Source organism: Perca fluviatilis, chromosome 1, assembly GCF_010015445.1.
Source record: "Perca fluviatilis chromosome 1, GENO_Pfluv_1.0, whole genome shotgun sequence".
NCBI classification, from domain to species: domain Eukaryota; kingdom Metazoa; phylum Chordata; class Actinopteri; order Perciformes; family Percidae; genus Perca; species Perca fluviatilis.
The window spans coordinates 14,179,323-14,207,084 of NC_053112.1; the positions used below are offsets into that span (position 1 = coordinate 14,179,323).

General features: G+C 40.5%; 1 protein-coding gene across 1 annotated transcript; it reads right to left on the reverse strand.

Annotated features, from left to right (window-relative positions):
- Positions 1-1,827: 1,827 nt before the first annotated feature.
- Positions 1,828-23,932, reverse strand: LOC120557653 (axin-1-like). The gene is made up of 13 exons (XM_039798195.1): positions 23,750-23,932; positions 22,112-22,802; positions 17,746-17,939; positions 11,063-11,212; positions 9,931-10,065; positions 9,719-9,815; positions 9,226-9,363; positions 7,618-8,008; positions 6,670-6,847; positions 6,383-6,559; positions 5,353-5,652; positions 5,072-5,221; positions 1,828-4,947 (listed from the first exon to the last, which is right to left on the reverse strand). The coding sequence occupies exons 2-13, from the start codon at positions 22,730-22,732 to the stop codon at positions 4,821-4,823; spliced, it is 2,658 nt and encodes an 885-aa protein (XP_039654129.1). The 5' UTR covers positions 22,733-22,802; positions 23,750-23,932; the 3' UTR covers positions 1,828-4,820.
- Positions 23,933-27,762: the final 3,830 nt, after the last annotated feature.

The following is a 27,762-nucleotide window of genomic DNA, read 5'->3' on the forward strand; positions in this document are numbered from 1 at the left end:
GCAACTTTTTTTTAGCTTCTCTAGTGTTTACTTTATATCCTGTACACAATGGTGGAAAGTAACAAGTCTTCAAGTACGGTTCTCTTAATACATCCATGTACTAAAGTACAAATTTGAAGTACTTGTACTTTACTTGAGTATATCCATTTTCAGCTTCTTCTACTCCACTACCTTTTTCATTCATTCATTTTACAGCTGTTCTAGATCATTTTCAGATTTAGATTTTACATGATTTGTCATACATTATTATAAATTAAACTCACCAAAAATATATGAAGAAGTTAAAATTAGATAAAAAAAAATGTAAGTACAACTTAAACATTAATTAATTATGATCCAATAATATACTGATATTTTTAAACAAATGTTTTTGCTAAAAATCCTTAAGTAAACTTTTGAATGCAGGACCATTACTTGTAATAGAGTATTTACAGTCATGGCCAAAAGTGTTGGCACCCCTGAAATGTTTCCAGAAAATCAAGTATTTCTCACAGAAAAGTATTGCATTAACACGTTTTGCTATACACGTTTATTCCCTTTGTGTGTATAAGAACAAAAAAAAAAAAAAAAAAAAAGGAAAAAAAGCAAATTGGACATAATTGCACACAAAACTCCAAAAATGGGCTGAACAAAATTATTGGCACCCTTAACTTAATATTTGGTTGCACACCCTTTGGAAAAAATAACTGAAATAAATCGCTTCCTATAACCATCAATAAGCTTCTTACACCTCTCACCCGGAATTGTGGACCACTCTTCCTTTGCAAACTGCTCCAGGTCTCTCATAGTATATATATTTGAGTGTAGGTACTGTGTTCTTTTCTTTGTAGGCCTCATTCCGTTTTCTGTAAACAGTAGAATGATGTGCTTTACCAAAAAGCTCTATCTTGGTCTCATCTGTCCACAAGATGTTTTCCCAGAAGGATTTTGGCTTACTCAAGTACATTTTGGCAAACTGTAGTCTTGCTTTTTTATGTCTCTGTGTCAGCAGTGGGGTCCTCCTGGGTCTCCTGCCATAGCATTTCATTTCATTCAAATGTCGACGGATAGTTCGTGTTGACACTGATGCACCCTGAGCCTGCTGGACAGCTTGAATTTCTTTGGAACTTGTTTGGGGCTGCTTATCCACCATCCGGACTATCCTGCGTTGCAACCTTTCATCAATTTTTCTCTTCCGTCCACGTCCAGGGAGATTAGCTACAGTGTCATGGGTTGCAAACTTCTTGATAATGCTACACACTGTGGACAAAGGAACATCTAGATCTCTGGAGATGGACTTATAACCTTGAGATTGTTATTTTTCCACAATTTTGGTTCTCAGGGCCTCAGACAGTTCTCTTCTCCTCTTTCTGTTGTCCATGCTTAGTGTGGTACACACAGACACACAATGCACAGACTAAGTCAACTTCTCCTTTTTATCTGCTTCCAGGTGTGATTTTTATATTGCCCACACCTGTTACTTGCCCCAGGTGAGTTTAAAGGAGCATCATATGCTTGAAACAATCTTATTTATCCACAATTTTGAAAGGGTGCCAATAATTTTGTCCAGCCCATTTTTGGAGTTTTGTGTGCAATTATGTCCAATTAGCTTTTTTTCCCTTCTTTTTTTTTTTTTTTCCAATAAACACAAAGGAATAAACGTGTATAGCAAAACGTGTTAATGCAATAATCTTCTGTGAGAAATACTTGATTTTCTGGAAGAATTTCCGGGGTGCCAACACTTTTGGCCATGACTGTATATAGTGTGGTATTGCTACTTTTACTTTTAAGTTATTTGAATACTGAACAAGCACAATGAGGTAAACACAAAGAATGATGGCTGAACAATTAAAGAGAGGAAGGATTTATTCAACATCTTTATTATGAAGTACCTTTTTAAAAGAAATGTACAAGTGGAACCAGCACAGTGACATCTTGGCGTTTACCTTTGAAAAACAGAAACACCGTGGACATGTGGTGCAGGTCTGAAGACACATATGAAATGATAATGTACATATTTACAGCAGAGGATCTATCAGAACAGAAGTGAGCAAGCAGGATCGCAGCTAAAGTACAACAGGACTGACTGAAAAATAAAAACTTACATTAAAAGAATGGATTGGTTCAATAAAGATATTTCGAAAGATAACATGAAAAAGGCACTGTGTTTCACACAAATTGACTACACAACAGACGCAGTTGTTGTTTTGTCCATCGAATCATAATCACAAGAAACAACTGTTAACAAATGTTGTCATTCAACTGTCCCTGGGCGTTCTAACAAAACAGATAAAATATATCAGAGGGCCATAGCAGTTCGCACATAAACATTAAAACAAAATAGATAATTCAACTCATCAGGAAAAGATTCCTTATAAAGAGCATGCTTGGTGATTATTAAAATTACATTTTTATTTATAAACAAATACATATCTAAATTTAAAATTTTATATTGAAGGCATAATGGGTTGAAATATGTTTTCTGATCCTATATGTTTCCCTTACTGGGCAGAAACCCAGGACAAGTTGTATTTGACATTCTTGCAAGACGTACGATAGGACCTTTGTTTGATGAACACATTCAATTAACTACCAGCATAGATAACACAAAACACTCAAGTCAGGCCAACAGTTTGAGATCATTACTGAAGACCGGCATGATGACAGGACCAATGAAGAGATTTCATTTGAGGGCATAAAAGGGGATAGTTAAAAATGTCAAATTACATTCAGCTTACATAGCTGGTGTGTGATCAGTGCATTGTCTGCACAGTGATTTGTGATATTCTGGCCTCAAGGCCTTGCTGCAGTGCTGTACTGACGAGAGAAGTTTGACGGAATAGTTTGACATTTGGGAAAATACATTTATTTCTCATTTATTTCTTTGCTGAGGGTTAGACATACAGCCACAGGCTGCAGCCAGTCAGCTTAGCTTAGCATATGGACAGGAAACCGCAGGAAACAGCTAGCCTGGCTCTGTCCAATGGGAACAAAACACACCGACCAGCACCTTTACAGTTCAACTAGTTAACACGTTCTCTCTAGTTTGTTTTAGAGCTGAAAACTAAATTAATTGCGTAGAAAAAAAAAAAAAACAAGCCAAAACAATAAATTTTTAGACATCTGGGATTGGCATATTAATCAATCACAAAAATATTCACTAGTTGCAGTGCTCTATGTTTAATGCATATAAAAGCCAAGCTAACTGCTTCCCCTTTCCAGTCTTTATGCTAAGCTAACCAACTGCTAGTTGCAGCTTTACATTTGCCGTACAGACAGAGTTTTATCAATTTTCTCGCCCAAATTGGCAAAAATGGAAACAATTCCCCAAATGTCCAACTGTTCTAAGATAAGATGCAGATTGTAAACTCAGCTGCAATTTCTGAAGATTGTGAATCTGCAAAAGGAAGAGGATTCCCTTCTGCTCATGATGAAAAAAATCGTTTGAAGCTCGTGGACTTGGGACTGCACAGATACGCATGTAGGCATACGGGACACATGATATGCTCTTTGGCTGAGTTCAGGCGTACATGACACAGGCTTTCCCACTCACCAACACACTTCAGAATAAGCATTCTAGATAGTAATGGCACTGGCCAGGCAGACAGACAGACAGGCAGGCAGGCAGGCACCTACTTAGTTCAGAGTACACAGTATAGCAGAAAAATATGACGCATATGAGGTGACAGTGTGACCTGTTAAAAACAACAGATATTGTGGTCTGAGATGGCACACCATTAGTGTGCGCTGCTCTTTTTCATTAGAATTTGTGAGTGGAAGAAAAGCCTATAATTAAAATCCATTGCGCAGGAGAAGAGAACTACCCACTCACAGGTAAACAGTACAGAAGTGAGGTGTAGGGATGTATGGGGTGGCAAACGAAATGGCTGCCCTGAAATGACTAATGAACAAGCTTCAAAACATACACAATAATACACCATTAAGTTGAGATATAACGAAATTAGGCTGCATTAATAAGTAATAGTACCTGCCTTGTACATACACAATTCAAATAAAATGAAACAAGTAGCTAGGATACTTGTCTTATCAAAAATATGTAGCTTTGGTAAACAAGTTATGTAGAGAACTGTTGTCTGAACATGTTGATGTGAGAGATCACTACATGACATCTAGGAATCAAGGGTGACAAAGTTTCTGTTTTGAGGCTATGAATTCAACGAGAGGAGAAGCAGGCCAAAGTTCCACTCCCCAAAATCCTCTGTCTTCTCCCCTTGTCACCAGCTGATGAGACAAAGACAGCAAAAGGCAGCGAGACTCCCGAATGGAACAAAACTGCTTTCTTTGCTGTCCTGAGCACCGATTGAAGAGTTTCCGTGGTAATGTAGCAGCATTGTAATGGTCTGCGGAGGACAGACTCCTCCAGAGCACAAGTGGAAGACTACTTTCTCCTCTCTCCTTCCAGCAGCCCCCCGCACCCTTTTCCATCCATCGCAGTGAAAGTGGAAGACTGGTCAAACGTCCGATTTGAACAGCGCTCCTCGAATATCCACAGTGGAGACAAGACAGGTGAAATAATTTATGCTCCTCTTCTGCGCTACTGTGTCATCTGGCCAAGCTTCTTCGCTTTATGTGGGTTTGATCCAGGCGTGACGCCGACATCCAGATAGTCCATACAAATAACCACCTCCTTAATACTCGAGCTTCTACCTTGCAGCGCAATCTCCCTTCTGTCACACATTACTCCTTCCATCTTTCTACTTTCTTTCATTCATTCATTTTCTCACAGCTGAATTTCTATCCAACCCCAATGTTCTCTTCCTATCTCCATTTCTCAAAATGATGGTCCCCCCAATTCTGTGTCATCTTCCTGTATCCAAATTTCAGTCAACCTTCTCCACCTTCCCGATGATCTTTTCCTCAAAGATAGGCAAGATGGCGTCATCGTCACGAACCTCTTCGAACACTACACCACAGTCAAACTCGTCGCTCACTTTCTTAAAATAGAACCTGCACGCAAAAACAAAACGACAAGCTCGGTTATTTCGAAGTCAAAACGGTGACAAAAATGGTTCCTTTAAAATGTGAAACCCTCACCCAAACCATAAATATTAAACTAGATGCATGATCTCACCTGTAATGGCCCTTTTTGGTAAGCAGCTCCTTGAACTGGCCCAAAGTCACCACACGGCCTTTGACTGATGTTCTGTATGGGATTGGCTCTCCACAAAAGTAGTAAGCCACCGTCATGTTCTCACACACTTGGCGCTTACCAGACTTATGCCTGGGAGAGGGAAAGATCCATGTCAAAACACCAAAATAACAATACATTTAAACACAGACACCGTTTAAAGCCCTTTGAGGCAAATGTGACATATTTTGGGAAAAGCAAATAAAATTGGGTTCGACACCTACCTCTGCTTGGCCTGCTGTAGTGCGTTCCTCCTCCTCTCCTCCTCCAGTCTCCTCCTAGCCTCCTCTAGCTGGGTGAGGGGGTTGGGAGCCGGGTTGGGGGGCATAGCTGGGTCCTGGATGAACGGGTGCGAGGGCTTCACCTGGGTGGACGATGAGCCGGGGATGGCGGGGGACACCGAAGAGGGGTTGTTACGCAGCTGGGCAGAGACCCAGGGGTGCACCGCTCCAGGTCGCTCCACAGAAACTGGACGCGGCGACTCGCAGCTTGTTCCCGACCTCCTAGAGCTACTGGTGCTGCCACTTAAATAAAACAACGGGGAGGGAGAGAGGATGAATGTCAAAGGACCAAAAATATGCAAATGAAAGTGTTACCCCCTATTGAGATGGATGCCAAATTACAGCTCTAGAAACGGTCCAAAAAATAATCTAGAACAATTCTCTATGCAGCTGGATTAATGGGATTCCACTCAATCCCCCTTTTGGCCCCCTTAACTGTTTTTGTTTTCACTCGTAGCACTCGCACAGTATAATGTACTATGACCCACTGTACACCACCGGCAAACCGAGAAAGTTAGCGTCTAGCTGGTGAACATAGTGAATCATTTAGATTTAGCAAGTAAAGAGACAGATATTTCCTTTAGGAGTTGGGGGACCAAAACAGGGCTAAAAGGAGAGTAAATACTTGGCGTATATACTTCAGGTGGACACAATCACGACTCCAAATGAATGCTAATGTTGCTGGATGTGTAAATAGGCAACCATTTGCTAAAAAGCTGTCTCTATCAACTTTAATCAATTGTTCTGCATGTTTACGGCTACCTTTAGCCTGATACTGTAAGCTGCTTGAAAATCTTACACCTGGCACATTAATTTGAACTGGTAAATCATTACAACACAAAAAAAACACATCATTTTAAATATATAACAAAGATGAATTAAATTCTTAATTAAAAAAATGATCTTAAAATATTAATAATGTTAATTACATTTTTGTGTAATAATCATGAGTAATACATTTAATATTGCTCACCCATGCGAGGTCTTCCTTTGTCGGTCTCCATCCATCATCCACTGCAGGATCTTCTGGTTTCTCTCCAGATCCTCCAGTGGTACCTGGCCCTCCATGCCACGCCCACTCTCATCACCTTTGCCTGACGTCTCTGGCGTCTTCTTACAACTTCGTCGTGACAACGTGCTGCCTTTACTACTGCAGAACGAAAAGTTAACACAAACAGTTGAAGTTATCTGAATTTAAACAGCACGAACAGTTTGCTGTACTCCTAGCAAATGTCAGCCCATTTAACCACGCCAGCCTACCTGTAACCCATGCCGTCAAGCATGCTGGCTCCAGCCCCGTCGGCGTAGTTACGACTTCTCCCTGCGTACTGGCTGGCCGGGTCTCCGTTCCACATGAGGTTGGCCTGAGGCCTAGAACCCGCCTCCTCCTGCCCTTCTCTTCCTCTGTGGTGATACGGCGGCTTGTGGTGATGTATACCTGAGACAGACATCACAGAGACTTATTAGTGACATACTAGCCTCTCTTCAATACATCGCGCACCAAAACACACCGCTGCTGCAGCTTAATTTGACACCTGCGATGGCATGTAAAAAAAAAATAGTCCCCAACAAGCACCATTGTCCAACTACAAGGGCATGAAAGACTGAAAATAAAAATGGAATAATACATTGTTGGTGTGAGTCTTTTCACGAGATTTGTTCACATAAGAAACATATAGATTTTACTGTGGCAGCTATAGGACTACAGAAGATAATGTCTGACATGAGAAGGAGTTATGGTATAATAGTAAAGATGTGTCTTTCAAAAAAACATTTTTTACAGAGGTCTGTTCACCAGCACTGATATGCCTGGTTGGTTTACATATATGGCTGCACGATATGAGGAAAATATCTAATTGTGATTATTTTTGACTGATATTGCAATCGCGATACGATTCACAATATTGGAGGGAATTATCATTATATATATATATATATATATATATATATATGAGATTTTTTCTTTAGTCTGTAGGATAGGATTTGTAGGCCGGGATGTCTCTGCACCGCCACAGAACTTAGTTGAGAATGGTTTGACACACATTTTGCCTTTAACAAATATTGCGCCCCGCTGCGATTAATTGTGCAGCCCGGTTTACATAGAAAATAAACGGGTGGATAATCGTATGCTGCAAGTGTGTTTTGGAGTTGAGTCTCTCCGGTCTCTCACCCTTTCACCCCCTCTCCTTTCCCTCCACAGCGTCTTACCTTTGACCCCAGCAGGAGGCTGACTGTGGCCTCCCACTCGGTGCGGGGGGCAGTGAGGCGGGCCGATCCCCCCGTCTGGTGAACGCGATGATTTGGGAGGAGAGTTCCGACCGCCTCCGCCTAAGGTGCTGTTGGTTGCCCCTGGTGACTGGCAGCCCGGCGTTTTCATCACGCGCTGTACATGCTCGTCCAAAATAGATTCCGGGTCGTCGTCTTGGGAATCCTCCATGGCAACCAGGCCGCCGTAAGTGGCGACTGTTGCTGTGTTAGCAGTGGTCTCTGAATAACGGGCGCCGTAGTGAGGTGGAAACAACGAGGGGAGGGGGAGTGGTATACTATGAGAAGACATGGAGGTTGTCACGGAGATGTCAGCATCGTCACCCTCTTCTTCCTGTTGAGAGAAGGAGAAAAATATTTTACATCTAACTGGACGTGCACATTGTATAAACCAGTATGTACACACAAAGACACGGACTGAGAAAAAATGAATAAATGCCCTTACCAAACTTAACATGTGCAGGTACCTTTCAGACAAATAACGCAAAAATGATTTGGTAATTTCTTATTAAAAATAAAAGAGACTTCAAAAAGCCTACAGTTAAACCTGTCAGATTTAAAATTTCAACAGAATTTTGACCCAATTCACAAGTGTTTTCCCCCCAGGGAGGAAAAAACAACAGCAGCAGCATACGTTATTTTGACAGAATTCATTATTAAGAGGTTTCGACAAATGACTATAAGCATATAACATGAAGAGCTGATGAATATTTTGGAGAAGCCAAAGACAAATTTCCACCAAGGTGGACAATAAAGTCGAATCTAAAAACATAACCACATTTAGCTTTTGTTCTCAGTGTATACAGCTTGATGTAAGGTGACACCATATGCAAATGTGAAAATCTGTACCCAAAGCAGAATTTTCCAAGTCGACTCCGCATTGCTACTTTCCGCCGCATATTGGACTTTAAGAAGGGAGTGTTGAATATGACAAATATTTTTTTTTTTGTCATGTGCTAGTGGTTCCTGCTTTTTTAATACACCTGTCTTTATGATGTGAAAACCACACCATCGAAGAAATAAAAGTGTGCATCCTCACCATAGTTCGGTTCTAAAATCCTAGCGCCCCATTGGTACCTCTCCTGTGAGCCAATTTGCCGACAGAACCACAGTTTATCGTTAATAAAAAAGATGTAAATGTTCTCAATTTACTTTGATCTTCACTCATAAGTTTTTTTTTTTTTAAGATTATCTTTTGGGCATTTTCAGCCTTTCTTTATATAGGACAGCTGAAGACATGAAAGGGGAGAGAGAGGGGGAATGACGTAGGGCGGAGTCGAACCTGCGGCTGCTGCATCGAGGAGTAAATACATATGGGCGCCTGCTCTACCAGGTGACCTACCCAGGAGCCCATAATTCAAGTATTTTTGAGGAAACAACATCAACACTGGGATGAATTACAGCTCCACTCACAGTGTCCGAATAACACATCACGAGGAGGGCTCGCACACACGCACGCACACGCGCACACACACACACGCACACGCACACGCGCGCACACACACACACACACACACACACACACACACACACACACACACACACTCTTACCAGTCGTACTCTCTTCAGCCTCTCTTCGAGTCTTTCCTGGGCCTCTCGCTCTCTGAGAACCGTCTCCAGCCTGCTGATGAGCTCCGCTGCAAACCTCTCAGGCTCTACGTGGATGTCCTTTGGCATGCGGTACGTGCGCTGTATATAGACACAAACACAACAATTACATGCCACAAATTCCTATACACATCTGCAGCTCAAGTTTAGAGGTCATTTTAGAAAATGAACGTGCAAATTATTAACAAATTAAGGGTAAGAAAAACAGTAATAACCATTTAATAGCACAAATAAGATAAGTAAGATCCTGTGAAGAGAAATACATGAAACAGCTGTACTGCTACAGTAAAAAATTAAAGCTGCAATAGCCATGCTGATAAACAATTCCCCACTAATATCTGAATTAGGTCACCAGGGCTCATGCTACCGTTATGCTACATGAATACAACTATGAATGCTGACATGAGGCTAAGGGAGTAGTGGCTGTATAACTCACAGGTATATGAGGTAGGGGAACACGTCCATTGGCTTTGGCACTTTCATGCATCTCTTTGCGATGCTGCTTCCGATATCTGTATGGAGGAATACCATCTCTGCAGACAAAGACACAGATAAACCACAATTAAACACAGACATGAACAGCTCATTCATTCTGAAAAGTGTTGTCACAGGTATGCAGTAATTCTGGGTGAATCTGTGTGTACTTACACACTGCTGTCGGTCAGTGACAGTGTGTCTGCATCGCTCGACATGCTCTGTTGCTCACTGTCATTGGCACTGGTTGCTGGAGCGCGAGCATAGCCCATGTTTGCGTAGTATGGGTTTACCGGCTCCCTCCACGGCCTGAGGACGAGCGGAGAGATTATAATGTAGTGAGCTCACATTCAAATGTTGATTCATGCACACGCAGGCAAGGGTCAGCATGAATTCTCAGGGTTTTCTTTCCAGAACATTAAACACAATTTCTATGACCAGGACACGTGTTTGGTGTCTTCAACTCAGCAGGTTTGGCTCGTTATTTTTACTTCAATATTCAGAGATATATATATATATATATATATATATATATATATATATGTCATTTTAAACACAATTTAAAGAACAAGTGAGTCTATACAGAAAACCATACATTTAATCATTAATTCATTTCAAAATAGGTGTAACAACCTAACCACTGTTCAAGTTGATAAAAAAGGGTTTAAGTAAAGAATTTCCTAGTCTTTTTATTTTTTACATAGTATGTATAGGAGAAGGTGTTTTAAGACATTTGCATAAAAATTCACTATTACAGTAAAATGGGTAAACTATTTACATTTATTATTATTTGGTATCATTATCAATGTTGGCTAAATGACCTTGTACATGATCAATACAGATTTAAAAAAATATTTTACACATTGTGAAAGGAAATAATACAATCAATCAGATTCTTCTAGGGCTGGGCGATATGGAGAAAATCAAATATCACGATATTTTTGACCAAATACCTCAATATCGCAACGATATTGTAGTGTTGACTATTGTTGCTTTCACAAAATATTTACACAATGAGATTTGTGATAAATAATCATCAGTAATGTGGATATACCTAATGACTAAGTGGGTAAAGGCAAATAACAGAACAGTTACAACAGTCTAGTACATTCAGAAATGACATCACTTTACTGTAATGCAGCCTTTAAAACCAGGAAAAGACAACACTTATGTCATATTACGGTATTACAATATCCAAAATATAAGACGATATCTAGTCTCATATCACGATATCGATATAATATTGATATATCTATAGCTCTAGATTCTTCTGTATAAACTTAAGCACCTTGAGACCCACACCCACCTGTACTCCCTGCTGTCCGGCCTCCTCCTGTTGGTCGAGGCTCTCTGCGGTGCCGTCTGCATCAGCAGGCTTTGAGTCAGCCTACCAGCTGGTGTGTCTTCGCAATCCTCATCTTTCTCTTCCTCCTCCTCCCTCACTCCTCCTCCACACCTAAGATCAAATTAAATGAAATCTGTTAGTCAAAGCATAAGAAACATTCATTATTTCACACGTTATGAGAATATTTTGACATTTTGTTAGTGTTTCACTAAGCAACTTCGTAATGTCAATGGAATTTCAGGGCTCCAGACTAACCTTATTACTAGGAGCACTGTAGTCCCTAACTGAAAATGTTAGGGGTACAGGCAGAACATTTTGAATCAATCTGCAATGCAATTTTTCCCATTTTAACTGTATTACTGATAAATGCTTTGGTAATAAATACAGAAACTACAATCTGCTGTCTTATTTTAGTCACAGTCACATTTTAATTGAATGGTGTTTAAACAACAGCCCGTAAGATAGCTTTCATTGACAATTTTAACCTCTTCTGGAAACGTCCAGCCTTCTTCCGTGGTGATGGCATACACCCCAAAGGCCTTGGTTCACGTATTTTAACCGACAACCTTTTCTACATAGTTAGGAATTCATATCCAGTCTGACGGGTCTCTACCTGTCAAATTCTCCTTCTCCTACGAGCCCCCCTAACTCCCCCTTGCGGTTGAAAATATTAACTACTACTTAGGGCTGGAAAAAAAATCAATTTGATTTAAAAATCGAGTTGGTAGGTCAAATCGATTTTTTTTCTCCCACTCTTCAGTAAAGCGTACATACATTTTGCATTCGCCAAATCTTCCTTCGGGGTTTCCGTAGCACGCTCCCTGTGGCGCAGCCCTCTGCCCCTCCCCTCCCCCGAGGGCAGCGCATGCATACACAAACAACATGGCAGAAACAGCCGTCGAAAGAGAGCAGCTCCTTCCAAAGAAATGCTCTTCGACTTCAGTCGTGTGGAGTTGGTTTGGATTTACGGCATCTGATGAGGAACAGAACACACCTCGATGCAAACTATGTCTTAAGGCTGTTGTTGTTGCTGGTAGCAGTACGACAAATCTGTTTCAGCATTTAAAGCGAAGACATGCGGCTGAGTGGGAGAAGTGTTGCCTTCTTCGAAAAGAAAACCACTCTAGTGGCGTTAGCGCTAGCACCCTGTTTGCAAAGCAAACAACTTTTCAACAAAGCTTTTCAAACAGTGTACCGTATGAGAAGAGCGGGGCAAGGTGGAAAGCCATAACGGAGGCAATTACCCTCTATCTAGCCAGTTTACTCTGCTGAAAGTTTTGGACGCTCGATATACAGTACCTAGCCGCAAGTATTTCTCCGACGTTGCTCTTCCTCAGCTGTATAACAACACTCGGCAAGAGAAGAATTTCCTTGCAAAAGTTTGTTTAAAATGCAATTACATTTTTTATGGCGAATGGTGTTACTGTTTACATGTTCAATTCAACTAAGAGTTACCTCAGGATTTGTTGTTGTTTTATTAGCTCAATCCAAATACAGTACAAATAGTTTGGATGTTTAACAATCTTTGTTGCACACTGCACAGTGACTTTTCAGTTAGAGAAAGGGTTTGCCTTTGCAATTTTGTTTATGTTGATGCACTTTAATTAAATACAATAAATATATATTTTTAAAATATATTTACAGTTCGCAGTTATTTTGCTTTAAATGGAAGGATCGAATTGTAAATAGAGTTTTTTTATTAAAAAAAAAAAAAAAAAAAAAAAAAAAAAAAAAAAAAAAACAAAGTCGCAGATTTTTTTAGGGAAAAAAAAAATAAAAAAAAAATCGCCCAGCTCTACTACTACCACCACTTTTTCTCAGGGGATTGTAAACAGTGTTAACCCCCCTCTACTGCCAGTCATTGGTAATAACACATAATCTGCTCTATTCTCCTATTCAGACTATTTTAACAGTGAGGCCTTCGCTCCCTGGGAAGCGTTCCAGCAGATCAGTGTCCAGGTATCTGCTGTGCCTAGCGGTGGGTCCGTGCCTCTCAGGATGCCACTGATAAATGCTCAGTCCATCACCAACAAGTCTTTTATCCTGAATGATTTATTTATTGACAAATGCCTTGATTTCTTGTCCCTGACTGAGACTTGGCAGAGAAACATGGAATTCGGAACTCTAATTGAACTTTGTCCACCAGACTGTTGTTTTATCAGTATTCCCAGGACCTCGGGCCGGGGCGGAGGGCTTGCGGTTGTGTATAAAAACGGCTTTCAAAGTTGGACAGTAACCATTGGGGTGTTTTCCTAATTTGAATTACAGGTGACCAAAGTTGGTAGTTCAAATCCGTTGTATTGTGTTTTAATTTACCGGCCCCCTGGTTCAAACAGTTCTTTTATGTCTGAATTCAGTGATCTTTTGTCCTCTATTATTGGGTTGGAAAAAGTGGTTATGCAACATGTGTCTGGTCCTACACACATTAGGGGTCATACTTTGGACCTTGTTTTTACACTTGGTCTTAATCTTGACTATTTGCTCTGAGGAGCTGCATGTTACGGACCATGACTGCATTTTATTCAGCCCGTCTTAATTTAGATTTACGGCCCAGTAAACGTATAAGCTGTTCTCGCATCTTAAATCGCTTCTCGGCTGAAAGGTTTTCTGCAGCTTTTGACCAAAGTGCAGAGTTGTATTCTAATGCTACTCCTTCAACACATACTGTATTGCTCATCAGTTTAGGATAAAGTGGCTCCAAGTAAAATGCGACTTTTTCCCTCTGTCAACTCATCCCCATGGTTAAAAGGACTCCACTCGCTGTTTTCGGCGTGAATGTCGGAGTGGTGAACGACAGTGGACCACCAAGCTTCATGTTCACCGGCTCTATCACAAAGAACTATTATTGGAATATAATAATATGGTTAAGGAGGAGAGGACATCTTACTTTTCTAACCTTATTTCTTCCAGCAAGCGTAACCCAAAAAACCTTTTTGACACCGTCAACAACACTGTCAATCCTGCTACTCCTGAAGTGCCAGTGTTTTCAAATAAGGACTGCAGTGACTTTCTATTTTTCTTTGAAAATAAGATCAGAGATGTCAGGAATAGCATCATCTCTTCTGCTATTGCATGTTCTGTTCATTCTACTTAGCCATCAATTTTGAATTATTTTGCTCCTATTTCACTGCAAGAACTCACTGACTTGGTGAATATGAATATGAAATCTTCCTCGGGCTCGGTAGAGGTTATACCAACTTCCTTATTTAAAAATGTCCTTGGCTCTGTGAGTACTTGTGTGCTCTCTATAATCAACAGCTCTCTGCAAACTGGTTGTGTCCCATCGTATTTTAAACATGCAGTTGTTCAGCCACTATTGAAGAAAACCAATCTGGATCCATCAACTCCCGCAAACTATAGGCCTATCTCCAAGATGCCTTTTATTTCCAAATTTTTTGAAAAAGTTGTTTACAAACAGCTCTCGGTTGTCTTGGCCACACACAACACGCTAGACAAATTTCAATCTGGCTTCTGTCAGAAACACTCAACAGAAACCGCTCTTCTTAGAGTGTCCAATGATTTAATGATGTCTTCTGATGCGGGGAAATGTTCTATTTTGGTGCTGCTGGACCTTAGCTAACGATACTGTGGATCACGCCATCTTGCTTGAAAGACTTAAGCACTGGGTTGGTATCTCTGGGAGCTCCCTGGACTGGTTCTCCTCTTATCTTTCAGATAGAAGTTTTTCAGTGTCACTTGAAAACTATAAAACTATTTCTTGCAGCTTAATGAAGATACGACTGAAGTCTTTACTGTTGCTCCAGATAATACAGCATCCAAGGTTGTTCAGCTTTTGGAGTCCCCTTCTTCAGCTGTACAGTCCAAACTCCGAAATCTTGGTGTTATATTTGATCAGAATATGTTTCTTGACCAACATATCAAATCACTAACCCGCATGTTTCTTTCAACTGAGAAACATTGCTAAACTTAGAGCCGTGGTTTCGCAATGTGAACTTGAGATGAGCATTCATGGTTTTATATCATCCCGGCTTAATTACTGCAACTCCGTTTTCACCTGTCTCAGCAAGGCGCCCCAGGACTAGGGGTGGGGGAAAAAAATCGATACAGCATAGTATCGCGATATTTTTCCCTGGCAATACTGTATCGATACACAGATGCCAAGTATCGATCTTTTATTATATATGTGTTGGTCAGTCTGTCTGCTGACAATCCCCATTTTGCAGCAATATAATTGAAGTGAGATGAACAAACAGAAATGTATCTTTTTAGATAAAACAAATGTTGACAAAATTGTCCTTTGGGGACATCATTTGAAACTGGGAAAAATTTGAAGTTGGAAAAAAAGGTAATAAATTGCAATATAATTGCAGAATATTGCAATATGTTTAAAATCGCAATAATATTGTATCGTGACATAAGTATCGTGAAGATATCGTATCATGAGGCCTCTGGTGATTCCCAACCCTACCCAGGACAACTGGTCCAGAACTCTGCTGCAAGGCTGTTGGCCAGGTCCAGCAGGATGTTGCACATTACTCCCGTTTTATCCTTGTTACATTGGCTTCCGATCAAGTTCAGGATCCAATTTAAAGTTCTTATTCTTACATATAAAGCAGTGAACAGTCAGGCGCCTGTTTATATCTCTGATCTGCTCCATCCGTACGCTAACAGGTCACTCAGGTCTTCTAACCAGGGACTACTGGTGGTCCCACGCACTTGTTTGAAAACTAAAGGTGACCGTTCCGTTGAAGTGGTAGCTCCGACTCTGTTGAACGCCCTTCCTATTAACGTACGTTCTGACGCTTTTAAAAAGCAGCTGAAGACTTTTGTCTGATGTTTGTAATTTTGGGTTTTTAGTCTTTTAATCTTTTACCTTCATTGGTATTGGTATTTTTGCTGGTTTATTTTCTGTTTTGGATCATACTGTATTTTAACAAATGTTTATTGTGTAAAGCACTTTGTGACTGTCTGTAAAATGTGCTATATCAAATAAAAAAATATAATTTCATATTCAGAAATGTAAATAAAGTATTATTATTGTCAATGTACTGTATTATTGGCTCTCCCTCCCCTCTGTCTTTTTTTGTTAAACTGAAACAGTAATCATATCGAAGGTGATTCAACTTCCATAGAAAGGGGAGTACTGTATCTAACTAACTACCACCCAGTGTGGGAAATATTGAGTGATGAGGGAGCCAGAGAGAGAGAGAGAGAGAGAGGCTCACAACACATAAGCACTTTGTTTTATGATAAGTTATATATTTAGCAGTCTATATGTATTTTTTTTTCTCAAAGAAATGGTCTCAGCTCTCTGCTGTCACAGCTCCAATCTCTCTCTGATCCTTTCACACCGAATCTCTTTTAAAAACTTTGATTGAAAATTGCTGCAAATTCACCACGCTGCCGGCATGAATAGTTTGGATGAGAAATATTTGCATTATTTCGCATTTTCATGTCTTTCTTTGTCACACCCCCGGTGTGTAAAGGCCTTAACTCCTTATCGGCTATTACTACGCAGCATTTTCCTCGCCAATGTACAGTCTTTATTAACAAAATGGATGAACTTTGGCTGCGAAACATGGTAACAACAGCGCTGTGCAACAGCATGTGCATGTTGATGAGTGTGACGCAACAAAAGTGAGACTTGAGAGTGTAGATCCCATCTATGCGTTACTCACGCAGTTGACTAATCACTCACGGAACCTCCCCCTCTCACACACATTTTTTTTTTTTTTTTTTTAAGTCGTCACAGTTGCAGGTTGCACATGTGCGAGAAGTTGTAAAAAATAATCGCGCTAGGGCTGCTCGATTATGGAAATAATAATCACGATTATTTTGGTCAATATTGAAATCACGATTATTTAACACGATTACTCATTAACATTTGGATATGATGGATAGTGTCCAGGGTATAATCTGTTAGTGTCCTTTATCTCACAGAAAGAGTCTTTGGATCAGAATAAAATCTGTTTTACTACTGTGAGTCGGTTTAGCTTTACAGATATCCCACATAACGTTACACAGCTAATGAACAGTTCTACAGACATAACACAATGTGCATCTCACATGTTCACTCACTATGACCACTACTACTGTCATTCCTAAACATTGTGCCAAAATATCAACAATAATGTCGCCGTCAGTGGGCTTATTTGCTAGCTAACCTTAGGAAAAATCCAGCACATAGACGGTACCTTAAAGTAACGTTACGTGAAACAGGTGATTAAACATCCCTGCTCATTTACATACAGTTTAACAACAAAACTAAATGCTGAGGGAACATTACTATGTTTTTTCATGTTGGTTTTGAGCAGTATGCCTATGCACCCCCACTAAGCTGGAAAAAGTTTTAAACAGTAAGTGAATAGAGCATGTCGGGGGAATACAACGTCTACTACAGCGGGGGGGCAAAGGCAGAGGGACCGCAGGGTTAGCTAACGTTAGCTGTTCCCAGACAACTGAGTTGGTTTTGACTTTTTTTGCTCACCAAACGCTGCTGCCATCTTTTTTGGTGATCGTTGTTAGCCAAAATCGAAATTGAAATTCAATTAATTGCACAGCCCTAACTCGCACTGTCTCAAAAAAATGGTCGCAAAATGTCTGGAGGCTAAATTTATTGTTGAGCTGGTCCATGACAACATGGATCCTGTGCAATATAAGACATTAGTGGTGCATCGTCTCACCTCCACTCCTCATCTTCAGCGAGTGTGGGCAAGTACCCAGGCACAGGCTTGGCTGGCCCCGATGAAGGGCTCTGATCACTGGGGTTAGGCTTGGGGCTCTCTCCTCCTGTCCGCGTGTACTCCAGGTACAGATCCGACTTAAGAAACAAAGGGTAGGTGTTCTCCTCCATCATGCCCTGGATCTCTGTCTGGGCCTGGAACAAACAAACACAGTGGTCAGATAATGGGAGTCAGAGCTTGTACAGAACTTAATGATGCCTAAAGAAGTTACCTTCATGTATCATTTCATTAAGTCCACCAACTCATCGATGACGTATACTCTTTTCAGACTGAAGCCAATGGTTATGGTCTGAAAGGTTTTGACCTAGCTCTTGGCTCGCAACTTTTCTCTCGATTTAGGCTTTACACAATTTTAACACCGCTTAGCTTTTGAAAATAAATGTGAACACGGTTGACTATTATCTCTAGAGGTACAAAGATTAATCGATAATTGATTAATTGGTTTGAGTAATAATTTAAAAAAGTCACAATTATTTGATTCCAGCTTGTGAATATTTTGTTTCTTTTTTGATCCTGTATATAAGTAAACCAATTATCATTTAAGTTAACAAGACATTTGAGGCCATTCTATTACTGTGAATAAGATCTCATATCTTTACTGTGCATGTTCTACCTCAGTTTATATTGCTTAAGTACTTTAGTTTTGTATCCTGATTTATCATCCCGCCTACTGTTTACCTCTCTTAGCCTGTCAATCAATCTCCGTAGTAGATGGCAGTTGTATTATTTTCAGTTGCTTCGGAGCGGTGGGGACTATAAGCGAAGTGTTGTTGTAGTTGAGCTAAAAATAACACTGCATAGTTCGGGAGTAAGAGCCTGTGTGCGTCCATCGGAAAGCAAGTTTCCCTTCTGTTTGCAGACATGAGTCTAAGTTGCTACCTGTTGCAATGTTAGCAGTACATATTTGTTTTTCATGTTAGCTGTTTTAATTCTGCATGTAATGGGTAAGCTATAAGCTAATGTGTATATGGCAATGGTAATTAAGCTGTGACAACTAGCCTACATTACATGCAATGTGTAGCAATGCTGTGCACAATACGTTGTCATTACGGTGTGAAATGGTGAATGTTTTTAAACAGCTAAAGGGCACTTGTAACAAGCTACTGCAGTAGTGTGCCATCCACTGCATACGTTAACTGAATAAGCAGGTGTACAAGCTGAGATGGCACTGCCCAGTAAAGCCATGTGTTCTGTTCATGCACATAAATACATAAGCTATAATGAATGTTATTGTTAGTTCACACACACATACATTTATTTTTCTATAACAGAAACCACATACACAAGGGCAGATTTACTTCTTGTCTGAGAGTGTAAATGGTGCATAATGCGTGAAGTGGCAATAAAACTCACTGAAGACAAATATTCATCTCAAGAGCATTTATACTGATGCCCTACAGTGATTACACTAAATGACCAGGAAACAGAGTTCGTAGTCAATCACACATCACCTTGTCTGATTTAACAATTACATTTTCTGACATTTTATAGACCAAACAACTAATTGATTTAAACAAAATATTGTCAGTTACACGCCCAATGATCACTATAGGGGTTTTAAAGCAAACTATTACCCACTCCAGATCACCACAATGACACAGGGTAAACCCACATTTATGCAACTGAGGAACTACCTAGCTATTCACACTTAATCCAGACTGACACAGAGAGGTGCGTTATGCCCACATGAAGGTATATCAATTTGATAGTCCTCCTAACCAGGTTTGAAATGTAATTTATGGGTGCTTAATAGGGCTGGGCAACATATTGATATTGATATATGAGGCTAGATATAGTCTTAAATTTTGGATATTGTAATATCCTGATATGACACAAGTGGTGTCTTTTCCTGGTTTTAAAGGCTGCATTACAGTAGAGTGATGTAATTTTCAGAACACACCAAACTATTCTAGCTGTTCCATTATTTGCCTTTACCCACTTAAGTTATTATATCAACATAACTGATGATTATTTATCAAAACTCTTATTGTGTGCATATTTTGTGAAAGCACCAATTGTCAACCCTACAATATCGCCGCAATATCGATATCGAGGTATTTTGTCAAAAGTATAGGGATATTAGATTTTCTCCATATTGCCCACACTCACCTAAAAGGATTATTAGGAACACCCTACTAATACCATGTTTGACCCCCTTTCGCCTTCAGAACTGCCTTAATTCTTTGTGGCATTGATTCAACAAGGTGCTAGAAATGTTGGCCCATATTGATAGGATAGCATCCCCCACACCATTACACCACCACCACCACCAGCCTGCCCAGTGGTAACAAGGCATGATGGATCCATGTTCTCATTCTTTTTACGCCAAATTCTGACTCCACCCTCTGAATGTCTCAACAGAAATCGAGACTCATCAGACCAGGCAACATCTTTCCAGTCTCATTTTCCTATTTTTAGTGGAGATGAGTGGTACCCGGTGGGGTCTTCTGCTGGTGTAGCCCATCTGCCTCAAGGTTGTGCGTGTTGTAATGAGTGGTTATTTGAGTCAAAGTTGATCTTCTATCAGCTGGAATCAGTCGGCCCATTCTCCTCTGACCTCTAGCATCAACAAGGCATTTTCGCCCAGAGGACTGCCGCATATACTTGATGTTTTTCCTTTTTCAGACCATTCTTTGTAAACCCTAGAAATGGTTGTGCGTGAAAATCCCAGTCACTGAGCAGATTATGAAATACTCAGACCAGCCCGTCTGGCACCAACAACCATGCCACGCTCAAAGTTGCTTAGATCACCTTTCTTTCCCATTCTAACATTCAGTTTGGAGTTCAGGAAATAGTCTAGACCTGGACCACACCCCTAAATGCATTGAAGCAGCTGCCATGTGATTGGTTGATTATATAATTGCATTAACAAGAAATTTAACAGGTGTTCCTAATAATCCTTTAGGTGAGTGTGTGTATAAATAAATAAAATAATAATAAATATATATATATATATATATATATATATATATATATATATATATATATATATATATATAAAGCAACAGAAAAGTTGTCTGCAGAGAAAAGTGAAACTGGCCTCGTTTGGTTCACGGTAATTATATAATCTTATTCTGTGTAATTTTGTTGTTTAGTGGTGATGTGTAAGGAACTACAGTACGAGACTCAAGCCTCTACTAACAAGACCGGTGATAGCAGTCTCTTATGTGTGTGGTCTGGTAACACACATAGTAGAGCAATACTGCATCAAAAAAGAGCAATGAAGACAGATAGAATGAAAGAGATCAAGGGGCACAGGTGGGCGAGTGAGCGAAATGCTAACTGGAAACTAAACCTCAACTTGATTTGGTCTTTTGTTGTGGTTTACTTACTAAAGCAGAAAAAAAAAAAAAAAAGTTAACATACAAGTCTGTGCTTTGGCAGTGACAAGTGTGGACCTATAGTTGCATCCGCTCTTCGTCACATATTTTTTAAATATTATTTCAATTTTACTGCAAGACTGTAACAGCCCTTTACGGCCACAAAAACATATTCGGTAACCCACAAACCTTTTGAGGTACTCAAGTACTATAACTGCATTTTAACTGCAGGAACCCAGACCCAGTTATAGTTCCTCGGCCACAGTTCCTGCCCACTAAAAAGTCTCTTCAGTGGAGCAGTACTAAATGTTGCTGACAGGTCCATCAAAAGCCTTGAGCCAGTAACTGTTGTGCAGCATTAATTCTGACTGCAAATATGATTAATCTTCCCATCTATGTGAATAATCTTCCATAGAAAATTAATACAAACATACTCTCTATACTAAAAATGAAATGCAATTTGGCATGTTCATAGACAAATATATTCCCTACAATTTCTGGCCTATTCAAAGGCCCGCTACACCAATCGTGATGGAGGCAGACGTGGCTGTCAAGTTCATCAAATCTAGAAGTAAACATTGACATACAACTTAACTAGGATGGTTTCATAGACGTAGGCCAAAAAACACTTGTCCCTCAATCGTGTACTGATGAGAAAAGTTGTGAAAAAAAAAAAAAAAAAAGAGACAAGGTTCTCAGCCTCAGCCTGCGGACGGCGCTGCCATCAAAGCCAATTGCGGTTTCTTTTTGGTGTCATACATTTCCTTGCTGTATCCTGCCAGACTGCAAAGCAATTCTGTTTTGCATTAGCCAATACCCCAACAGCCTAACATTTCTGGCTGAACCTGACCATTTTAAAAGCACTGAGATGGACAAAATACAGCCTGTGAGCAATCTATAACAATTTCTGCTTGCCTGTGTAATCCAACATGCATTGCTGTTATTGGGAATATTTACATTAAACTTTAAATCAGTGTTTTAACTACCTGTTCAAACATGGCCGGGTCTGGATGCGGCCTTCCCACACAGTCTCTGATGAAGCTCTTGGTGGCTGCTTTGATTTGCCTGGATACAATCCCACTTCCGTCTACAATGTACTTCCTGTAGATGGCCTTCGCCAGTTTTGCCCTCTTCTCCTGGCTGGTTTTCCTGAACCCCGAGCAAGCAAACCAGAAGTCGAGAAGGTCTGCACACCCTTCCTGGCACAGGAAGTTTCGGAACAGCTGGATGCCTTCCTGGTCGTCTAGGAGAGAATGAAGCGACTCTGCCCACTTCAGGTAAGGTGGAGTTGGTGAAGCCGAGCCCTCAGGTTCATACCCCAAGTCCAGATCCGGGCGCCGCGGGGTCGCAGACGATGAGGAGGGTGTGTAACTTGATGGATCCCCCATTTTAGAGGATGACGATGACGTGGGATAGCCAAGGGTTTGGGAAAGGGTGTTTGGACGGGTGTTGACTGACTGGACTGGGGGGTCCACATCAGATCCCTCCTCACCAGGAACTGGGGGTCGTGGAGCATCCTCGGTAAAGTGGGTAGGGCCGCTCAGAGAGGCCACAACCCCACCACCGCCCCTGTACCCAATCCCATGTAATTCTCTGACAACACTCATGTCTCTGATTGCACAAGGCAGAGGTCAGATCTTCCCCTCTAGCAATGATTTTGCTGGCAAACAATTCACCCTACGATGGAAACAAGAAAAAGTGGTTAGTTGTAGCAGTGGGAGTTGATACAAAGGAGAAAAAAAAATTATCACTAAGATAAGCTGTCAGATGACTGACTCATCTCTCACTCCCTTCATTCTGTCAGACTACACATATACAAAACATACACATAGCTATACATATATACACACAGCACTATTAACAAACAGCATACATAAAAATAGAATAGAGAAGGATATAAACAAGTGTTGTTGACAATGAGGAGAATCTTGCTAGAATGCTAACTTGGTATGTAACGTTAATCTTGCTAACCAATAAATGTTAGTCTACAGTATTATAAATACTGTCAGTTGCTTGCAACTAGCAACTAAGACTCCAGTCTGACCACAAACAAGTTGAATGTTGCGTGCGTAAATTTCCAAGCTGAAGTTAACCATTAAGTTTTTGTCGTTAGTTTAACAGCTAGCTTAAAAGCTGGCGCTAACAGTTGTCAAAACAAAGCTCACACTTAGCTAGCGTAGCTTGACATCATTTTTTCTAAATAACCTACTTATGTTAACAAGCTAAGACAGCTAGCTAGCATTGTAGCAATGCCACCACCAATGCCAGTGCTTTGAAGTGGGAATCTCATTCATCTTGGCCTGCAAAGACGGTGGGGGATGGGTACAGAAACAAACTCTACAACCACACAAGACGGGCCTGCATGCAAAAACACTCCAACACCAGCGTACTTTGTAAATGTATTCGTGTCAAGCCAACTTGTACAGAAGCAAGGCCAACTTTCCTACTGATTAACGCCAACAAATCAGCCGATCTAAGATCAAACAAAACAAGAAAGCGAGGGCACGTTTTCCACTCTACTGGCTGCAGCGCCAGCTAGCTTGGTGTTAGCTAGTTTTGGTTAGCTTGTTAGCTTAGCTAGGTACATTAACGTCCCGTGTTTTCCACAAAAGTGTCCGTCCTACCGTCTCTGAAAGCCCGATCCCCGTAATTCGCTGCATTGGGGATACTGGCGCGAACTGTGTGCTCCAAAACGCAGCATATGGAAAGCTTTCTGATATTAAATATTAACAAAAATGACCCGTCGACTGCCCCCTTAACTCCCCATGGTGGCTAGTTTCTGAGCAATAATACAGAGCGAGAGAATACGTGCGTGCACGCCGACGCCGTGCGGTGTGTAGTACGTTTATAGAAATATAACGAATAGAAGCGACATCAAGTTGCCAGTTTAGCAGCGCTGAAAAGTATTTACATTCTTTACTTCAGTTAAATTAGTATTTCCACAATGTGCAAAGACTCCATTAAGAGCAACAATCATGTATTCAACTTAAGTTAAAGTACAGTAGTATAATCAGCAAAAAAGTTCCCACTATATGCCGTCAAATCTTCCTTTATCAGTGTTACATTATTATATATTACATTATTACTGCTGCGTAAGCAGTGTTTTAATGTTGTAGCTGTTTGCAGCGGAGCTAATTTTACCAAATGTATTTACTGTGAGCATTTTATTTTGGATACTTATATATGTTTTTAAAATTTCAACCTGCCAAGTAACTTTAGCTGTTAAATAAATGTAGTGTTAAATGTACCGTAGTACAAAGTACTTAAATGCATTAATGCATATAATTAAAATACTCAAGTAAAGTACAAGAACTTTAGAACTGTACTTAGGTACAGTAGTTTAGTAAATGCATTTAGTTACTTCACCACTGCAGCTTACTGATCATAAGTAACATAGACTTGGTCAGCATTACTGGGAACGCCCACTAAAACGTAATTTCCGTTTATGCCGTGGGTGGGGGGTGGGGGGGGAACAAACCATTAGAATTAATGAGCGTAGACCTTGTTAGCGGTTAATCTTTACTCTTTGTCATATTTCCGATTTTTTTTTTTTGCTTGGTACAATGCCAAAAAGTTGCTGTTTGGCATTCTGCGCCTCTAATAAATAAATAAAAATCCTGATCTTAAGTTTTATATACTGCTGAATAGACAGACGGAGCCGGTGTTAATACCACTAACGTCGCTGCTACACTCGAAACTGTAACAGTGACATGGAATTTATTCATTTAACATGCTAAGACATACTAGATAGCTTTAATATAGCTTTAATGGATGTTATGTTAACATATATGTTAACAATAGACTGTTTTATAAACCTGGGATAATGTTACTGATAATACAGTCAGATTGAATCATGTAAGATTAGCTAACGGTTAAGGTTAGCTGTCTCCTACCTGGAGACTAAATCAGGTAGCTAACGTTAACAAATAATGTTGGGAAACAACACCTCTGGCCATTCTGTTGGGTCGTTTGTCCAGTCACTTATAATGTCAGGACAATCCGACCCAATCTGGCTGAGTTTTTCTTTCTATGTATCTTGCTCTGCCAAGCGGCAAAAGAGCTTCTGAGTAGTCCATACTGGGTTAACGCTATGTTATCCGGTCAGGGGGGAAAGGATTGTTTCCCCCCACGGTGACTCCACCACAAGCCATGCCCCCAGCTATGTTGAGTCACACGACCAAGTGTATAGTCTATATCCACGGCGTTTCACTTCTGGATTGCTCAGTTGCCGCCGAAAATTAGGCCAGATTTCACTCTTTTCGGCTGGATGTCCGTTACCTTGCGCTTTTTGTTTAAATTTTAAACTCCGGTAGATTTTTGAGGACTATGGTTAACTGCTCCTCAGACCTCTGCAGGGTAAATCCAGACAGCTAGCTAGACTATATGTTGAAACTGAACAAATTTTGACCGTACACATACCAAAACAAGTTCCTTCCCGAGACTATTTTGCAGAGGCACCATGGCTCTGCCCGGTGCTTAGTGCAAGACGATTGTGATTGCAGTGATAAAAAATTTACCTCTAAAGCTGCTTACACACCAACCAGACGGCCGACCGTTGACAGAAAAGCCAGTCGAAATGATCAGTCTCCCCGTGTTGGTCCAAAAAGTGCCACAGAACACACCAAAAAGACGAGACGAGACGTAATACATCTCTATAACAGCAGGCGGCGCTAATCTGTATTGTTGCCCAGGAAATGAAAACTGGCAGCTGATTGGACGAACGCGCCACATGGGTTTGTTTTCTCCGGAAATTCAAAGCCAGACTGTCATGGCAGCCGTTCAGAATACGATCTCATATTGTACTAAAATAGTTCACTGAAACATGTTTCTGAGAACATTTTAAGCGAGAAATAGGCCATGCAGTTCATGAATCTGTCTTCATTTCAGATCAACAAAGGTCAGTTTAAAAGATTTTCGTCAGATTTTGAGAGACTCTAGTCACCTCATTCCGCTCCCCATTTCCGGTTGAGTCCCGACTGGACTGCCGGCGACCGAACATGTCAGGTCGGCCAAAATGAACGCCGACAGCCCCTAGACTGACAACGGCACAGGACACAGCGAACAGATTCGCGACACTGACCTCGCCAAACTGTCTAACGGACGATAATCGGCTAAGTGTGTCCCGGCTATAACCGCCATCATTTGTCTTTTGTTCTGATGCCCATTTCTAAAACAAGCGCCTACTCCACTGGTATTGAGTTGTTTGAGTGACCGTAGTTATACAGTGCATGGAAGAAGTATTTAGATAATTTACTTAGGTAAAAATAGTCATACCACAATGTAAAACTACTCCATTAAAAGTAAAAGCCCTGTATTTAAATTTGACTTAAGTACAGAAATATCAACAGCAAAAATTTAGGCCTACAGGCTACATCGAACGTGAAAGCACACATTAGGCAGGAACACACACACACACACACACACACACACACACACACACACACACACACACACACACACACACACACACACACACACACACACACACACACAGTCTATCAGTTTATAGTTCATTACGGTTCTATCTGCCCCAGTTCTATGTCCGGGTAGCGGAATTGCGCAACACAGCGCCCCTTATGGCCATTACACAATTTCACAACATAAAGTGAATTGCAATACAAACGCTAGCGTTCCTTCCAATTAGTAGTTATTACAGGATTAATGGCAAGTTGTTTGTACCACACATGGCTATTAAAATGAACAAAAAGGCCGAATGCATTGAAACTGAAGAGAAAAATGACAGAGCCAGACACAGGAACAGCCACATAGACAACATGACCAGGTAGGCTACAGCTGACTTTGCTCCGGCTCTGAATGAGAGACAAATCTGAGACCACCCACATGTCACCGAGAAACACTGTACACACTGACAAAAAGAACAAGGCGACTCACGGATTTTCTTTCCTCTGGACAGGTGTTCAGTTAACGGAGCCAACCTCCACTGGAAGATTGACTGACAGGACAGAGAGAGCACACCGCCGCCACCACCTGAGCATCCTGCTTGTCACTCGCCTCCGCCGGGCTGTCAGTCAGGAGCACCGTGCTGCCACCGGTTTGTGTGTGTGTGGGAGAGGAGAGAGAGAGAGAGAGAGAGAGAGAGAGAGAGAGAGAGAGAGAGATTACAGTTAACAGTCTTCATTTCCTCTTAATATTACAAATAGCTTAATACCCCTTACCAAAAATGAAATTCACATTTTGAATATTTTAGTGACAAGTCATCACAATCTATTCCACACATGTTTTAAATGTGAAATCGATGCCTTCACATGTGATACTTTACATTTTACACAAGGAACATCTGAAAATCACCTGTGCTCATTTGTGATTTTAATCAGCAGTGGAATGTAACTGAATGTAAGTAAATTTATTACGTAAGTAACATACATGTATTTTACTAGAGTATTTCTATTTACATAAAAAAACAAACTATATCTGAGTTCTTCCTCTACCACTGGATGTTATCATAAGGTCTCTTTCACATGTGATAAACTGTAAAATGTGGTTACCATGTAATAATTTTTTAATAATAACAATAAAGCAACAGGAAAAACAAACAATAAAAGCAGGCAATCAGGAAGTGTAGAAATAAAAAAATACAAGTTATAATTGAGAAAAATCTCACTCAATTTAGTAGCTA